Source organism: Sorex araneus, chromosome 2 (genome assembly GCF_027595985.1).
Source record: "Sorex araneus isolate mSorAra2 chromosome 2, mSorAra2.pri, whole genome shotgun sequence".
Taxonomy (NCBI): Eukaryota; Metazoa; Chordata; class Mammalia; order Eulipotyphla; family Soricidae; genus Sorex; species Sorex araneus.
This window is the reverse complement of record NC_073303.1, coordinates 38,848,870-38,866,702: the sequence shown is the minus strand read 5'-3', so window position 1 is coordinate 38,866,702 and position 17,833 is coordinate 38,848,870. Positions and strand designations below refer to the sequence as shown.

General features: G+C 46.7%; 1 protein-coding gene across 3 annotated transcripts in view; it reads right to left on the bottom strand.

Annotated features, from left to right (window-relative positions):
* The window catches only part of MAP2K5 (mitogen-activated protein kinase kinase 5), a 269,651-nt gene that overhangs the window by 133,448 nt on the left and 118,370 nt on the right, over positions 1-17,833 (bottom strand). For 2 of the 3 annotated variants that reach the window (XM_055126993.1, XM_055126995.1), the window contains one exon: positions 13,162-13,210. The exons of the other annotated variant lie outside the window; for it this stretch is intronic. In XM_055126993.1, the coding sequence (XP_054982968.1) occupies positions 13,162-13,210 (49 nt within the window). The remainder of the gene's footprint in view (positions 1-13,161; positions 13,211-17,833) is intronic. 3 annotated transcript variants of the gene reach the window in all.

Below are 17,833 nucleotides of genomic sequence, written 5' to 3'. Positions count from 1 at the left end.
TCCCCTTTTGGCTGTGAGCTGGTCCCAGGAGATGCCGGAACCCACTTGGGTTCCATTCGGAATCCATTTCATTTTGTTTTGCGGTGTTGATGCTCGAACTCAGGGCCTCACACAGGCATAGCAAGTGCTCCACTGCTAAGCCACATCGCCGGCCCTGGAATCCATTTTGCTTTACACTTTAAAAGTACTGAATTACCTCTGTGCGTTTCGAATAAGCCGCACTGAAGGCTCTGAGATAGAGGTGTGGTGCCAGTCTTAAGGAAACATGAGTTCAGTTTCCAACTCTGGCACGTGGGTCTGTTCCGGGCATTTATGGAAGCAGGGATGGACTCGTCAACTCCTTCCCCTTCAGGAAGCTGCTGCACTGTTTCCCTCAGGGCCAGGAAGCCGCTCTCTGCTCACTTGGAGCCACAGGACGTTCGTGGACTCCTTTTCTAGTGACTTCTCCTAACTCTGTTTCAGCAACCTCCTCTCATTATGTTTAATTGTCTTATGAAAAGACAACAAATAATATATCTATCTGGTTATTTCTCGGGGACTGCCTTCTAATGGCTGAGAACAGCAGGTACAATTAAACAGAGACTATGCTGACATTCTGCATTACAGATTCATCTGTGCACAACAGGAACGCACTTAAGAGAACACTGCACCGTGATATAAAAGTTATTCTAATCACTCCATCATGTAATAAAGGGGAGGTCATCCAGACATTCTATGACAGCCTTAAATAAAATTAAGCAGCATAACCAGCTGTCGCCAAGGGCAGTGGCTGTCTAGGGCCCCATGATTCAGTTCAGAGTGGTTTTCCTCCACCGTATACGGACGACAGAGGCCTGTGCCTCTATAGCTTTCCCAGGGCTGCTGACCAGGCGAGAAGGCCCGGGGCTCTGAATTCTGCCTTCCCTGCGTCCTTTCAGAGTAAGGAAAGGTGTCCCTCTGACACGGTGGATCTGACACCTTCCCCGGACCCTGCCCACAGTCTGCTCTGTGCGGGGTGTGGAAGACACGTTCCCAGGAGCCAGAACGGCCTAAGGGTTCATGTGACAAACTACTTTTCCACCTCTGAGGTACCTCCTGTTTTACGACCCCGACTACGAACACTTCTCAAAGACAAGGGAAAGAACAGGCCGGGTTACTTCAGCTAATGCATGAACGAGCAGGGATATATTTTGATCATAGTCTCTACTTGGAGCATGTCCTGAAAGTCTTCTGATAGTCTGTTCTAAGGAAATACCAAAAATTACGGCAGATAACACTTATTTTGCCAAGTTCTGGGCCAAAAGGCAACATCCATCATTTGTGTCATCTCATTTAATTTTCATGAGAGCCCTTCAAAGAGATAGGAACCTTAACCCTATCTTGTAGCTAGAACAACCGAATCTCCAGTAAATGAAATAAAATTACATGCCCGCAACCTCACCCTTAAGGAGTCTACCCTCAAAGAGGTTGACAAACTGATGTGAGTGGGTTAAGGCTGATCTGAATTTAGAGGCCGAAGCTGAGGTGGAAGGTAGGTCTGGTCTTCAAGCCAGAGTTCTTCCAGCAGACAAGCAACATGTACGGCTTTTCTCAAGGCTGTCATTTAAGCTTTTCTCTTCTTTTTTTGCGGGGGTAGATAAGATACTTTAAACAACATGGTTTACAAAGTTGTTCATAATACAGTTGTTACAGGCTTTCAGTGTCTGAACACCAACCCCACTATCAAAGGGACCTTCTCTCCACCTCTGCTCCCATTTACCAAACCGACCCCTTTAGCAGGTGCACAGTAAGTTATTCTATACTGCTTGGTGCAATTAAAGGGCTAGAGGAATGATCAGAAACACCTCAGTGAAAGAAAATATGTGAAAATTCTCATAACTCACCACAGAGTTGTTAAGTCCTTGTCTGAAGATTTACTAAACTGTTGCTAATTGAACCTTCTGTGTTACTAAATCTTCGAGGAGATGCAGCCAAGCAGCTAAAATTCATGGGCACACTGCTCTGCCTCTGCCCCCACCCCCACCCCCAACGGCTGAGAACTCTGGGCACCCTTGGGAGGGGAGCAGGCCGAGTCCCTGATCTGCAGAAGGCCGGGCAGCTGCACCCACCACCCACTGCTGCAGTCACACCGACAGCTTGATTCCCACTTCACTAATAGTCTGCAGAGACACCGCGAAAAATTTCAGGTACTCCAGTGTCCAGGCTGAAAATTCTGGGGTCTTTTCACTGGCCCAGACCACAACCCTAAAGTGTCTGGATACGCGGCCACGGGACACTCCAAACTCCAGCAGAAGCACACCAAATTACACAGGAAAGTAGCAGGACGTCAACTCAGCCTCTAAACCTGAGTTTTGTCATCTGAAAATGAAGATGCTATGAAAGATTCCTTCAAGGTTCTCAGGACGCTGGAACAAAGTCAGCCCCACGACAAGTCTCACAGAGAAGGCCTCTGATGAATGACGGCACCAGACAGAGAAGGGGCTTCACCCTTCAACAGCAAAGAACAGATTCTGATTTCCACAGTGCTGGTGACCTTGAACCGTCTGCTGGGAGAGGGGACAGGTGGGGGGAGGCCTTCTCATTGCTAAGCATACTTGGTGGGATGCTTTATCTGAGGATAAATCTCTTCAACACTGAAAAGGAAAACAAAGGATGGATTTCAACACACCCTCCTCCCCCCAAACCCAGACACAAAAATATTACTTCTAGAAAATTATGATTCTATTTATCCACCGAAATACGAACAAATATGACTGGCATACAGTTGGGGTCATAAATGAACTGTGGCTCCAAACTCTACCAACAGAAATAACTTTCGTACGGGTGCTCCCCACACCTCCTGAGCCTCTCAGTTTGTCTGACGCAAAGTGGCCTATGGTGCTCGGGGGTTGGTGACGGCACTGCACACAGAATGGCTGGGCAGCTGGCCGGGGCATCTCCTTAAAGGCCAAGGGCTCATCGAAAGTGAGTCAGACACACAACGATCACAGGATCTGCTTGCAGCCCAACGTCGGGCAAGGGGCAGGATGTACTCAGTACCTTCTTCCCAGCTGTACTACAGGCCTTCCCTGGGTACCACAGGACCCTCGTTCTCTGCTCCTCCATGACCCCACCGATTCTCACTTTCAGAATGGAAGGCAGGGGGAAGCAGCCTCGCCGGTCACTCCCCCCCAGTTCCCCTAAAAGAGAGGCTTCTGCCTGTGATCAATCCAATCACACATGTATGGGAGAAAGAAAAATGTGTCCATGATGTGACCAATTTAAGCCATATCCACTTCAGGATGATAGAAACAGAGAAACCATGCCGTCCATAATCTTCTGTGATGGAGACGGTGTTTCCCCCTGGCAGAACCAGAAACCCACGCAGGTCATGGAGACCAACAGCTCACTCCTGCTGCTGCAGGGTAGTATCATGACATGGCATAATGCATGGTGGCTTTTTCCATCACTGAAGGACATCTGGATTGTTTCAATGTCTGACTACTTAGAATACAGATTTTGGATCTGGAGAGTTAGTGCAGAGCGGAGAGCACTTGCCTTACACACGAACTGACCCCGATTCAATCCCCAGAACCACAGACGGTCCCCCTTGCACCACCACGAGTGGAGCACAGAGCCAGGAGTACGCCCTGAGCATCCCCTGGAGTGGCCCAAGCCCCAAAGCCCTCACAAGCACAGAATAAAGATTTCATAAATGTCTGTAGAGATTTTTGCATGAACGAGTGTCTTCTTTCTCTCTGGGATCAGTGTCCAGGAGGGTACCTGCTGGGCTGTACGCTGCTTGCATGTTTAAACTGCTAAGAAATGCCAAATGACTTTCCAGAGGGTTGTGCCACGTTACACTGCTATCAGCCACGTGTCAGTGATTTAACGTCTGTGTGTCCTCACCAGCGTTTGGTGTTCGCATGATTTTTCATTTGAGCGACCGTGGCAGGTGTGTAGTAAAATCTCACGGTAGTTTTAACTCGCACGTCCTTAGTGGTTAATGATGGGGAACATCCTCTCAGACGCATCTCTACCGTGTGCCGAGTTGCACTGTCTCTTCGGCTCATTTTAATGCTGCTGTTTTTGACTGTTGAGTTTTCAGAGTTCTTTATATGTCTGAGACTCATGTTCTTAGGAAAGAACACCTGTCGGCCATGCTACCTGGGGTTTGCTTATCGCCACAGATGCAGAAAACCTGCGGGATTACCCGAGGTAAAGAGAATGAATGGCCAGCAAGAGGATGCGGGTTTAACTTCTCCAGACATTCCCCTGTCTGGGCAGAGAGCACGGGGCAACCTCAGCAACCCAGAGTTGTCAACAAGCTCGCTTCTTTCCTCGGTGACGGGGCGGTGTCTCTCCACCAGCCCCAATGTGTGCTCATAAGTTAACGTGATTAGTGTTTGCACTTAAAGGAGAGTAATCAGAGGATTCAAAAACAAGAACCAGAGCTGGAGTGATCGTAAGCATGTAAGGCACTTGCCTTGCAGGCAACTGATTCAGGTTTGACCTGTAGTGTCCCATGTGATGCCCCAAGCCCACCAGGGTGATTCCTGAGCACAGAGCCAGGAGTAACCCCTGAGCATGGCTGGGTGTAACCCCCAAACAAAAACAAAACCCCAAAAAAGCAAAAACAAGGGTGAAGGCGAAGGCATAACTGTGCCCCTACCACACATCCCCTCCCAGACCCACCTGACCAAGCCTGGGGCCCCCGCATCACAGCTCTGATCTCACCGCAGGTTACACGTTAAGAATGAGGGTGAGGTCTTTAACACAGACTTGGGGTGCTCAAATGCTAGATTTTTGCTAATGAGCCTGGTCCCCCAGAAGGCGAAAATCTAGCTTCATTTCAAAACTCAGTATGATCGTTCACTTCTGAGGTCAGCACGCATCCAGCAGGCCGCTGCCAAGAGGCTGCGACATGTCTTCAAAAATCATGTAAAAGGAACCGCGTGGGGAGAGAGCGCAACGGGCGAGAACACAGGCTTCGCGGGGAGCCTGGGCCCCGGAGCACTGCCAGGAGGGACCCCGGAGTAAGACACTGGGCGCAGTCTCTGGACTCCGCAGGCTGTACTGCTCTCCCAAAATGGAGCATGTTGGGACGCTCTCCATAACCCGCACCAGGCTGTTTCACCTGGGGAGCCCCGGAGGGGGGCAGGTGAGACCCCTCCCTGCCCCCAGGGGCCCAGCCCCCGCAGCCGAAAACTCCCACAACTCAGCCGCTGCCACGCTCAAGGCTGCTCTGCACACGCTCGGGCCGAGCCTCACCCACAGGTGTACGTATTCCTGGACCGCGCGGCTGCGGATACGCTACCTGTACACCAGGATTACTGCACCCAACCAATCTTAGAGGGAAACACACTTTTTTTTTTTTTTTTTTTTACAGATATAACGCACAAGGCTTAAGCTTTAACAACATGTTAGTGATCTCTTATAGGAGGGCTTAATGGCCCCTGGGTGAAATACAGCAATCTTCACACTCTTTCCTCTAAGGAAACTTTTTTGGTAGCATTTTCAACGGTATTTTCACAACAAGCAATACAAAATAGTATTATTTCAGTTCTGCTTTGGGGCAGGGGTTGGGGCTCGGGATGGAAACATCTGAAATATGGTGGCGGGAAGGTCTAATGGGGGTGGGGTTAGTGTTCAAATATTAAATGCAATCAACTACTTTATAAATAAAAAAAGAATTGCACGGAATGCCCATCATTTGACTGCTTTTTTGCATCTTCCTAACTGTCCCCTCATCTGAACCCTTGCATCTTACCTGGCGCAATCGCTTCCGACCAGCTGATTCTATCCTTGTTCCCCGTGAAGCCACACAGCGGCCTCCCAGCTGTGCCAAGCACACTGTGGCACAGCGCACCTGGTGTGGCACTTGTCCACACACATTACTTGACCCGTACTGCTCCCTGAGGCCTCAGTCCCCAGGACCAGGCAGATTACTCTCTATTTGCAATCTACTTTGGCTTTTGTTGTTTTTTGTTTTGGGGCCACCGGCTGTGCTCAGGGCTGACTCCTGGCACAGTGCTCAAGGCTCACTCCTAGAAGGCTCAGGGGACCATATAAGGTGCTGGGGCTTTAACTCAGGTCGTCTGTGTGCAAGCCAAGTGCCCTCCGCACTGTCCTGTCTCTTCAGCCCCTACTGCTCCTTTCCTCCACCTCCGTGAGCAGCCTGAAACGGCTTCTTTCTCATGCTTCTGATTTACTGTTTCCCCATCCTGCCCCTCTCCACGAGCACATACAGAGTGTTTGTTGTCTCTGATACTATGTGTCAGCACAGCTGGCACACAGTAGGCAGACAGTTCACTGCTGAAGGAATTGGTGGACAAGCCCGCACACTGAAATATTTCCAAGCTCACTGCCTGTGAGAGAACAGAGGGGGAACCGGCCAGCTGCACACACAAACACGGTTCTGGAGTCCGCGCTATCCAGGTTATTATTATTCTTTTTCTTCTAAGCGTCCCCATTTGTGATACAATCACCCCAGCCTGATTGCCAATTTTATTTTCTTAATCTAAGTTCTATCCTCATTACCCTTCCATTTCTATTTTTTATCCTCGGGGAGAGAGAGAGAGAGAGAGCAGTTTGTGCCGGGGCATTCTCACATCTTCCAAAGAAATGGCCTAGGTGTTAATCTTGCGTTTATGTTTGATGTGGGTAATGACGGCTGTGACTGGAGCTGCAGGTTTATTAATATGCAGGGCTCTCACCTCATTAGTGGCGATGTATGTTTTGAAGTTAAACTGCAGTGTCTGCGGTAATGCTGCAGCTGGCCCGGCAGACTTTCTCACTGTTCATTTACTTTCTTTTTACCCAGACGGTACCTGTGATGCTTACGGAGCTGCCACACGCACCTTTCATTTTCATTTCTTAATTTTTTAAAGTTTATTTTAGGCGCCCTGTATATGTGTTGATGACAGGGCTTCATGGGTGACACTCCCTCCCCACGCCTTCCCCTGGAGTGTCCACGTCCTCCAGCTCTGTCCCAGTGGCCACCTGAGTCCTCCTGCTTCCCCCCCACCCTGGGTAGCTGCCTACCAAAGCCCAGTTCTGTTTCTGTTGCCTTTGGTTAATTTTTTATATCCCAACTGTGTGTCTTTAGAGTCAATACATGAGATATTGTTATTACACACACTCTTTAATAAAGGTATCTTTTCAGAATGGTTAATTGTGGTGGAATTTTTCAACATTTAAAATAATTATGTCTTTATGTGGTGTCAAGTGTGTATCTTAGAAAAAAAGATTTCCAGAAATTTGAACTTGGTAATGCAAAGTCTGTCTACTTCCCCCAGCCTGATTTGGGAGTGGGTGTGTTTATTTTTTAAAAACTACAATAAATAAAGTCATCATAAGAAAACTTCTGGATTATTAAACCATTTTGATGGTTTATAAAGTATTTTTATATGCATCATCTTTTTTGGGTTTGTTTTCTGAGCCATACCTGGAAGTGCTCGGGGCTTTCTACGGGCTCTGCACTCAGCAATCACCAGTGGGGACAGGGGGACCCTAGGGGGTGCTGGGAATCAAACCGGGGTCAGTTGCACAACAAAGGCCTTGCACGCCATCCTGTCTCACCAGCCACCCAGTGAGATCCTTTCAACTTGCAAGATAATTTAAAAGTCGTTATTAAATTAATTTTTAAAAATTCGGGAGGCACACCTGGTGATGCTCAGGGTTTATTCCTGTCTCTGCACTCAGGGATCGCTCCGGCAGGGCTCAAAGGGCCACATGGGGGTGCCAGGGGTTGGACCCGGGCTGGCTGCTTGCAAGGCACGTGCCCTACTCACTAAACTACGGCTCTGGCCCCAATGTCCATCGTGACCAAATCCCAAAAGGAACCAAGCAGGGGCTAGAGAGAACACACAAGGGGCTGCAGAATGTGATTTGCACGAGGCAAGCCTGGCACCGCAGGGCCCCCCAACTACTGCTGGGCGCTGGAAGTAGCCCCTGATTACCATGCGGTAGGGCCCCAAACAAGAAGAATAAAGTAGGGCCTGTGGGACAGCTTGAAGGATTGGGGTGCATGTTTTGTAAGTGGCCGCCCAGGATCCACGCTGGGACTGACCGCCCAGCACAGAGCCGAGACCAGCCATCCCTCGGCCCAACCCTGGCACCTGGGGCAGCCCCCAGACCAAACGAACAAACACAGTAAGAAACCTGGGATGGACACAATACTTGCTGCTGCACTAGGGAAAGTGACTGCTGTGTTTCAATTTCCCAAACCTCTCTCACGGACGTGCTGCTTTATCAGATGGCCCGGAGAGAGGCAGGGATGCGGCTCAGGGGCAGAGAGTTTGGCTAACTCGCAGGAGGTCTGGGTTCCATCTCCAGCACCCACGAAACAAGACAGAAGCAAATAACTGAACAGCTAGTAGTAATGGCTAGCTTCCATCGCATCCTCCTGTCCATCCTGGAGATGCCTCTGGGAAGAGTCTTCGTCTTAAATAGCTTACCTGGGGCTGGCGGAGTGTGTGTGTGTGTGTGTGTGTGTGTGTGTGTGTGTGTGTGTGTGTGTGTGTGTGTGTGTGTGTGTGTGTGTGTGTGTGTGTGTACGCGTGCTCGCGCACTCCTCGCCCCAGAGCCACAAGTACCACATGATCCTCCAATTGCCTTTGGGGATGCTCGGGGGGTGGGGGCTCCCAAAAATGACACGGCTTGTATGCTGTGAATCATGTTTTAGAAATTCTACATTATGCTCCTACATATTTTTGACAGTGAAATTTTAGAGTGAAACACCCAGGAGCACTGTATTCCAAGGAAGCCATTTCAGGGTGAGAAACAGCTCTGATCTCTTTTCTCGTTAGGCAAGGCTATGTGGCTACTGTTTTGGGGCCATGCCCAGTGATGCTCAGGGCTGACTGCTGCTCTGTGCTCAGAAATCACTCCTGGCAGTTCCTGGGGCACGTAAGTGCTGCCGGGGATTGAACCTGGGTGGGCTGTATGTCAGGTAAGCGCCCTCTCTGCTGTACTATCATTCCAAACCCTAATTTCACAGGTTTTTTTTTTTTTAAATTGCATTCTTAAGAATAAGAACCTGATTTTGGGTGCGGGTTGGGGTGGAGGGGAAGCATTTGATAGGGAAGAAGATGATGATCGGGGAAAGCACAGACACTGCGATCAAGACAAAGGAGAAAGAGGCTGAGCTCACTCATTAGTATTTCTCTTGCACCCTTTCTTTTCACTCTCTGTGTTCTCACAGCCTGTCCTAGGCCCCCTCCCCCAGAAGAACCGCTGTCTTTGATTTGACAATGTGACACATATTCAGCCAGAATGCACATTATCATTCACTCAGAGAAAGCAAAAATGAGTACATGTGCTTTTAAGAAGGTACAGCAATGAGCTTATATAGCAAAAGTGTATAAACAAGTATATTACCTATTTAATTGCCTTAGCTGAACTTAAAAGCTCTGATCTTTAATTGCCTGATTGAACTGATCTAAAAAGCTACAATTTTTTAATCAAGGAGAAAATTAAATAGCTTTCTGGTAAATAAGAAGGCATCTTTAATCTTATTTTTATGGAATCTAAGTTATTAAATATGGACAAAACCTCTAAAATACCCAGTTAGCAACTCCTCCAGCTAGAGTCAATTCCTCATTATGATGCTTTCACAAACATCTCCGGGGACACTGGGCTCCTCCAGCTCTTCCCGGAAAAACATGCTTTGAAATTCAGAAAGTGAAAGTTTCCATGAATAACTAGGAAACTCAGAAGCTAAATATATCCAGTGAGGGGTTTTACTGCAGCCTGTAATTTACATAGCTGAGCACCCCTGATTCTGGGGAAGCAACTGTTGGTCGGCATTGTATTTCATTAGTCCTTCTACCTAGACAGATCAGAACAGGATGCAGGGACACTCACTCACGGGTACTTATTTAAAGCTGAAATTCCTTCAGAGGTCAGACTGCCTCCCGATCACTGACCCCACACAGTCCTGGCCGATTTCTTCTTCCCACAGTGGCTTTCTCTGGTGAGTTAGTCCCTTGGAACTGAACAGGCAGATTAAAGAAAGAATACAGGGGGAGCGACAGTACAGTGGGGAGAGCCTTACCCTGCACACAGCTAGCCCAGTTCGATCTCTGGCACCCCAGATGATCTCCCGAGCCCACCAGGAGTGATTCCTGAGTGAACAGGAGTCACCCCTGAGCATTGCCGGGTGTGGCCCCCAAATAATAAATAAATAAAATAGATTACAGGCTTGGGAGTCCTTTTTGAATCTCTAGACATCACTGATAAGAGGAAACTTTCTTTTCTGGGGGCAGGCAGGTATCTCCTCAGAAGTGCTCTTCCAGGTGATTCTCAATGATCCCACACAACAGTGCTCGGGGACCACGTGGCACCAGTGATTGAATTGGGCTCAACTGCAAGCAAGGCCTGAACCTTCATGCCTGTATGAGATGAGATGTCTCTGCCCTAAAAGGCTCCTGGCTCCTTCCTTCCTCCCTTCCCCCTCCCTCCATCGCTCTCTTCCTCCCTCCCTCCTTCCCTCTCTTCCTCCCTCCCTCCTTCCCTCTCTTCCTCCCTCCCTCCTTCCCTCCCTCCCTCCCTCCCTCCCTCCCTCCCTCCCTCCCTTCCTTCCTTCCTTCCTTCCTTCCTTCCTTCCTTCCTTCCTTCCTTCCTTCCTTCCTTCCTTCCTCATACCCAGCTGGGGATGGAACCCGTGGCTTCATACAAGCGAGGCAGGTGCTTTTACCACTGAGTCACATTCCTAGTTGTGATTTCTGGTTTCTTTTTTTTTTTTTTGTGGGGGGGCCACACCCAGTGGTGCTCAGGGCTTACTCCTGGCTCTGTACTCAGGGATCACTCCTGGTGGGGCTCAGGGGACTCTATGGGATGCCGGATTGAACCCAGGTCGGCCATGGGCAAAGTACGTGCAAGGCAAGTGCCCTACCTACTGTACTATCTCTTTAGTCCCTTTTTTTTTTTTATTAGTGAAGAAAACCAAGAATCATGGCAAACAATTAAACCATATTTTCCTGTCTAATATCTTATTTAGTGTTATTAAGACCGCTGAGAGAGAGAATTCATTCGCAATGTCCTGGTGCTAAGGCTCACTTTAATAATATTTGCATTTCCATGGCAAGTTCCTTAATGAAGGCTTTTACTATGGAGAATTGATGTCTTCCTTGAGTGTCTTTGTCAAATGGACAGCAGATGTCCATAAAAATCAATAAAATGACAAGAATTGACTACCGTTTTCATTCCCATTTAAAAGGCTATAACCACTTTATAGGTTGGTGCATGTCAAGAAGTGCGAGGACGGGCAACAGAAGTAACATAACTCACACTGTATTAAACACCATTTCCTCTTAATCTGCGCGGTGAAAAATATTTATAACTAAGAAAAGTAGATTTTTTTTTTGGTTTGTTTTTTGGGGCACACCCGGCAGTGCTTGGGGCTTGTTCAGGGATCACTCCTGATGGTGCTCAGGGGACCACATGGAAGGCCGGAGATCGAACCCGAGTCAGCCAGTGCAATACAATGTCTACCCACCTCATTATCACCCCAGCTTCCAGAACCAGGGAAAGTAATACTAACCACTCACTCTATCTATATGTACATGATTTTTACCAACCATATCACAGACCTAGAAAGAAAAATCAATCTTTAAAGAAAAACTTGGCTTATAACCCCATTTTATCAGCATAAATACCGGTAAGAACGAAATTGATTCATGAAGAAATTGTAAAATTACCACAGCAAAAATGTTTCAGTGACATGTGATAGCATAACTGAAGACATTTTTCTTTCTCATAGTTTATACTTTTTAATTTTTAAGTCCCCTTTAATTACATCTGGTATGTATGTTGCTGCATTTCCCAAATGTGCATCAAGCTAGGTAGAGCAGACATATAAAATGAAACAGTACTGGTCAGTAAAATGAGACTGAACTTGCTGTGTTAAAAAGTCTGCTTCTCACTGAATAATTTTGTCCAAATGAGTTGACATTTGGGAGCATTACATAAAGAGAGGTTTCTTTCTCGGCATTCAAACAATTATCTAGCATTCTCTTAAGTTCTCTGTTGATAGTCAAGGAGACTACTTTCTGATGATTCCACCCTTTCCTTAATTAAAGTTTCACTTTCAAGATATGTGACAATCTCTTAAAGAACTGTGTGTGGGGTCATCTGATATGCCCAATAAAAGGTGGGGTGCAATTATAAAGACAGTGAAGATTTTGCATTAACTAGACTTAAGAAAAATAAGCTGCTTTGTCATTTTCAAATACTATGAAAAACCTATTTACATATTTGGCAAGCATGATTAATTAAAATATGAAGTTTATAATCAAAAACTAAGCAGTTGAAGGAGAAGAAAATTTCAGTAGCTATCTTTTTCTGTTTTTACTACCAAAAACATGATCCTGGCTTAAATAGCATATCCATTATTCATCTTCAAAATCAAGGTCCACACATGCTTGGCCAAAACATTTTGATAAAATCAAGAAGAGAGAAATCGTACCAACTATCCTCAGACCATGACACTTTGAAAATGGAAATAAATCATAATCAGAAATGGGGGAAAATCAAACTCTAGGAAATTAAATAAATTTTAAACTGTCAGAAAAAAATCCATTATGATTATATGGGAGAAAGAAAGAAAGAAAGAAAGAAAGAAAGAAAGAAAGAAAGAAAGAAAGAAGGAAAGAAAGACAAAGAGAGAAAGAAAGAAAGAGAGAGAGAAAGAAAGAAAGAAAGAAAGAAAGAAAGAAAGAAAGAAAGAAAGAAAGAAAGAAAGAAAGAAAGAAAGAAAGAAAGAAAGAAAGAAATAGGAGAGAGAGACAAAGGGAGGGGGGCACAGCCCAAAGGGGAGAGAACTAGCTAGATCTGTCACAGAACTGAGCTTCCAGGGACAGGGGCATTAGGATCATTCATATACACATGAAAGTATCATTAATAGTACAGTAAATCACCATATCTCAATAAAAATGGAAAAAGATCAAAGTTCAGAGTCAGAGAGACAGATCAAAGGGTGGGTTCACTCCCTCAGACCACAAGGACCCTGAGTACAGCAGAGAGACCCCTGGAGCAGAAAGCTGGGAGTAGCTCCTGAGCACTGCCAAATGTGGCCTAAAACACAAAACAACACACACACACACACACACTTTTGCACGCGCGCACCCGCACACAAAATCAAGGTTCAAGAGAGTACCCCTCACCCCAAATTAAGACAGAGCTTGAAAGTTTAGCACATACCTCTGTGTAAAATCTTTAAACTCCACAAATAGGTAAGGCCTTTAACAACCTAAATGCAAGGAAGAGAAAACAGTACAATGACGGCTTTATAGGGACAGAGACACACTTAAACTTATCATCCTATCAACCACACTTCTCCCTTTAAAACTATCAATTAATAGGGGCTGGAGCAACAGTATAGTGGGGGGACACTGGCCTTACATGTGGCCAACCTATGCTCAACCCCCAGCTCCCCACCTGGTCCCCCGAGCCTGCCCAGAGTGACCCCTGAGTGCAGAGCCAGGTGGAAGCCCTGAGCATCAGCATACACTGAATCACCCCATTTCTGGGCCAGCACAGTCAGGGTGTAAAGCGTTGAAGCTATAGGCTCCTTTCTCTAATGAGCACAAAATTTTCTGAAGAGACGATATGAGGAACTAAAGACACAGGTGTACGTGCATGTGAAATGACCTGGAAATACATCCGCAAAGCTTTTTTTAGCACAGACATGGCAGGAAGAGAGAGAAAGAGGGTAAAATAAATTTTTTTTTTTTACTTTTTGGTGGGGAGGGGAAGCCAGGCTCTGTGAGACTGACATTCTGGGGCTCAGACCAGCGATGCGATGACACTGGTCAGTCTCCACCAGGGTCATCCCGCCTGCTCTCCTGCTCTCTGGTACAAGCAGCAGAGCGGGGCAGGCCTGGTGGTGTGACAAAAGCATGCATGCCCGTTGTCTGCACGCTCTCCCCAGCCCTTCACCTGTCATGTGTGATTTCTGTATTTCCACGTGTAGAATTCAAAGTCAGGACATTTGTAAACAAGGAGAGAGATTTTTGGTTTGGGGCCAGAGCTGGCGGTACTCGGGCTACACGGAGTACAGTGGTTGGTGTCCCCTGGCAGTTCAGAGGGGTCCAGTACTGGGGGTGGATCCCCCCCCTTGCTTAGCCACTGAGCTACCTTCCCGGCACCAGGGAGAGACGGATTAAAACATGAACTAAGGAACCCGAGGGAGCTTTTCCTCTAAGCAGTCAGGAGACTTTACCAAGCTCCCGGGGCTCCAGAAACAGACTCAGGTCAAGAAAAAGAAGAAAGTGTGGAGGCAGGGATTAAAAAAATGGGTTAAGAAGTGCTGAGGCAGAAACTCTTAAAATATGGAGATTGGAAAAGATTCAAAAACTATTACACTGTTCTGAGTCTAAAAAGACAAAACAAAACAAAATCCAAACACGTACAGTACATCCAGTGTCTAATCCTAGACTGGAAGTTGCATGAGAAACCCGCAGGGGAGGGCTGGGGCCACACTCGGAGGAGCTCAGGACTTACCTCTGGCCGTACGTGGGGGGACCACATGTGGTCCAGGTGCTGCATGAAAGGCGAGCACCTTACCCCCTCAGTGTCTCTTTGGCCTCTGGATTAGTAATTTATCATTTGTAAAAAATTCCTTCTCTTATAATACTTTTTTTTTTTTTTTGGCATTTTGGGTCACACCTGGCGATGCACAGGGGTTACTCCTGGCTGATGCACTCAGGAATTACTCCTGATGGTGCTCAGGGGACCATATGCGATGCTGGGAATCGAACCCGGGTCGGCCGCATGCAAAGCAAACGCCCTACCTGCTGCGCTATTGCTCCAGCTCCTTCTTTTAGAATATTGTTGGACAACTGGAAAAATACTGAATACAGGTGGCTGGTTGTTGCTTTATATGAGTAAAAATCAGTATGTATGTAATTATATCATTGATATACATATACTCTTGTATTGATGCTATTTTCCCAATTTTGATGAGTATATAGTGTTTAGGCAAGTAATTACTTTGTTCTTGGGGAATATACTCATGAAATATTGAGGAGGCACTAATATTGCAACTTATCCTCAAAACATTTCAGGGAAAATACAGGTATGTGTTTTTAACCAAAAGTGGTTAGCCTTAAATAATAAAGGGCTCTGGATGAGACTGCGATGGAAATTCTTGCCTTTAGTCTAGCCACTTTCAGGTAAAAAGCATTATTCCATGAGGATGTTTCCTCCCCAAATGTTTCCAATGATACTGGGGCCTGAGAGACCCCCGGTCAGAGAGACTGGGAGACAGAGTCAGGCCAGCTGTGCGTGTGGGGCGACCGGACTGGGCGGTCAGGGAAACTCAGCAGGAGATGCAAACAGAGGCAGGGCCAGTCTCTGGCCGCCTGGCTGCGGGGCAGAGAGGTGGCTCACGACAATGCTGAGAACATGCCCATCAGGCAGGAAGCTGGGTCCGATTCTGGGAAGGGTCCCCAGTCCCCCTGAGCACCAGCAGGTGTGGCCTCCAATTCAAAAGAAAGAAGAAAGAATATCTGGTCCAATGGACGCATGAAAAGAAGACGTTTCCGATGTCCTAAGGACTCGAGTCCCAAGAGCTCTCTTCAGTATGGGAAATTTAAACAACTCATACAATAAACTAAACAATAGTTAAATCAGAACAGTTGTAACAAGAAATGCCATGTTTTTATTCCTATCCATGACCCTGCACACACATGAATGGGAACTGGCAATTTCAAGTGAAAAGTAACTGAATGATGTACACATCTTAAAAACAAAAAGTACAGAGGTTGGACCAGGGTTAGATTCCTGCTCCCATGTGCCTCCCGGTCATCTCTGGGTATAGCTGTGGAGGCCCCCCAACCACCAGTGGAAGCTTCCAGTGGTCCCAAACACTGCAAGGCTGGGTAGGCTCAGGACCCCTGGGCTCTGGCACCACCTCCCCAGGCGGGAGCTCAATACTGCCTGGAGATACTCAAGCCCCCAAAGCACCTCAGGGGAGATGCGTAACCTCCCAAAAAATAGCAAGAAGCCCCCAAAATGATTAAAAATGGGGGTTGAGGACTTAGTATGCAAAGATTTTATTTGACAGAAATGGACTGAAAGCAGCACGAAAAAATCAGAACTGCATAGAGAGAAAATCAATTTCCAAATACTAAATTTCTCGAAGACAAAAATCATCATCAATTAATGCTGAGCAGAGGTTAACATACTTTAATTATTCTCAGAGAACAAAACGCACCACTAAAAGATTTATGGACACAGTATGATCAACTCCACAGTGTCTATTTTAGGCGAACAGAATACATTTTTATAGCAAATGATTTCTTCCAGGGTTTAGAACAAGTGACATTGCAATAAACACATGTATATATCAAAATATCAGCAATAATAACTTTAACACAAGAGTAAGGAACAGGACCAAGTTATTTCTCTGTGCTTATAAAAATAGCACAGAGAGTAAACACAATTTGCTCTTTGACTATGAGACAAGGTCATTTTCTTGAGTATGTAAGTAATCATCTTCTGAGAACTAGAAATAAGGTTAACCCTCAAATTATGGGCAGAGTGTTAGGTTATGAAACCATCCCATAAAAGGGAGCTCGTCACTAAAAGCTGGTGCAACAGCAAATGAATAACCAGGAAAGACGGGGTGGAAGGCAACCACCGCATTCAGATGTTCAGGCAGAAAATAAAAATAATAAATACCAAGACTGGGACTTGTGATAAAATCCTAAATTTCGTTAGAAATTAAAAAAAAAATTGTTTTCCCACCTGTCAAAATCAATACCGTTTCCCTCCGGAAGCATATAAGCATCCGTTAGGGGGGAGCAAGGCAACTGTCTGCGGGAAACCTCGCCGGCACTATTGGTATTCTGGAGGCCGCATATCACAACGACAACTTGACAAAGCCTTGACACGAAAAGTACTTATATCTGCTGCCAATCAGTCACTCGGTGACATGTCAAGTGCACATCCTTTCAGGGACAGCTTCCATCAACATTAGCACTCAAAGTGCAGTGTACAGTGTCACTGCTTCAGACACGAGAGGAAAAATCAAACAAGAGAGGTGGCAGGGGAGGCGACAGGGCGCTCCTCTGTGCCAGGAGGTGGCATTCAACGGGAAGCAGATAAAAATCGCTAAGCGAGTTGGGAAACTTGCTCGGTTGGTTTGCAGAGATTTCCTTTGGGGGGCAGGAAATGTCCTCTTGCCCTACCTCCGACCAGAGACTATCTGAGGAGGTTCATTCTGCAATGCACCTCAGATCTTTGGGTCTATGTGCTAAGTCAAGATCATTGTTAACTTGGTTTTGTTTGGGGGCCACCCACCTGGTGATGCTCAGAGGTTACTCTTGGCTCCGCACTCAGGAATCATTCCTAGCAGTGCTCAGGGGACCATAAGGGATGCCACGGACCAAACCTGGTCAACCGCATGTAAGGCCAGTGCCCTGCCCATTGTACCGTCTCTCCAGCCCCTCACTGTTACTTTGGGAAGGGAAAGAGGCCTGGATGTGTCCGAAGACAGGAAAAGAATCTGGAACAATGAGCTGGTCTGGAGTCAAGCAGTCCATGGTTCAAACTATTACTCATGGGCATACAACCACTCTGGGCAAGTTATTTAACTCTCTACAATGTGCACATGTATAAAATATGTTCAAATAATCTACACAGCTTTACAGAATCCCTATATGCATGAAAGGATACAGCACCTGTATGAAAAGCACCTCTCGGGGACTCGTGCAAGAAAATCTACAACACGCACCTAGTTCCTCCCTCCTCCTGGTTCCGGTGCTTCTGACTTAGCAATAGCACCAAGGTGTTTCCTTGGCCTCAGCTGAGAGAGCCCCCGGAAAGACTGTTTATTGTCCATCAGAAAACCAGGAGGCTGGTCAAGGAT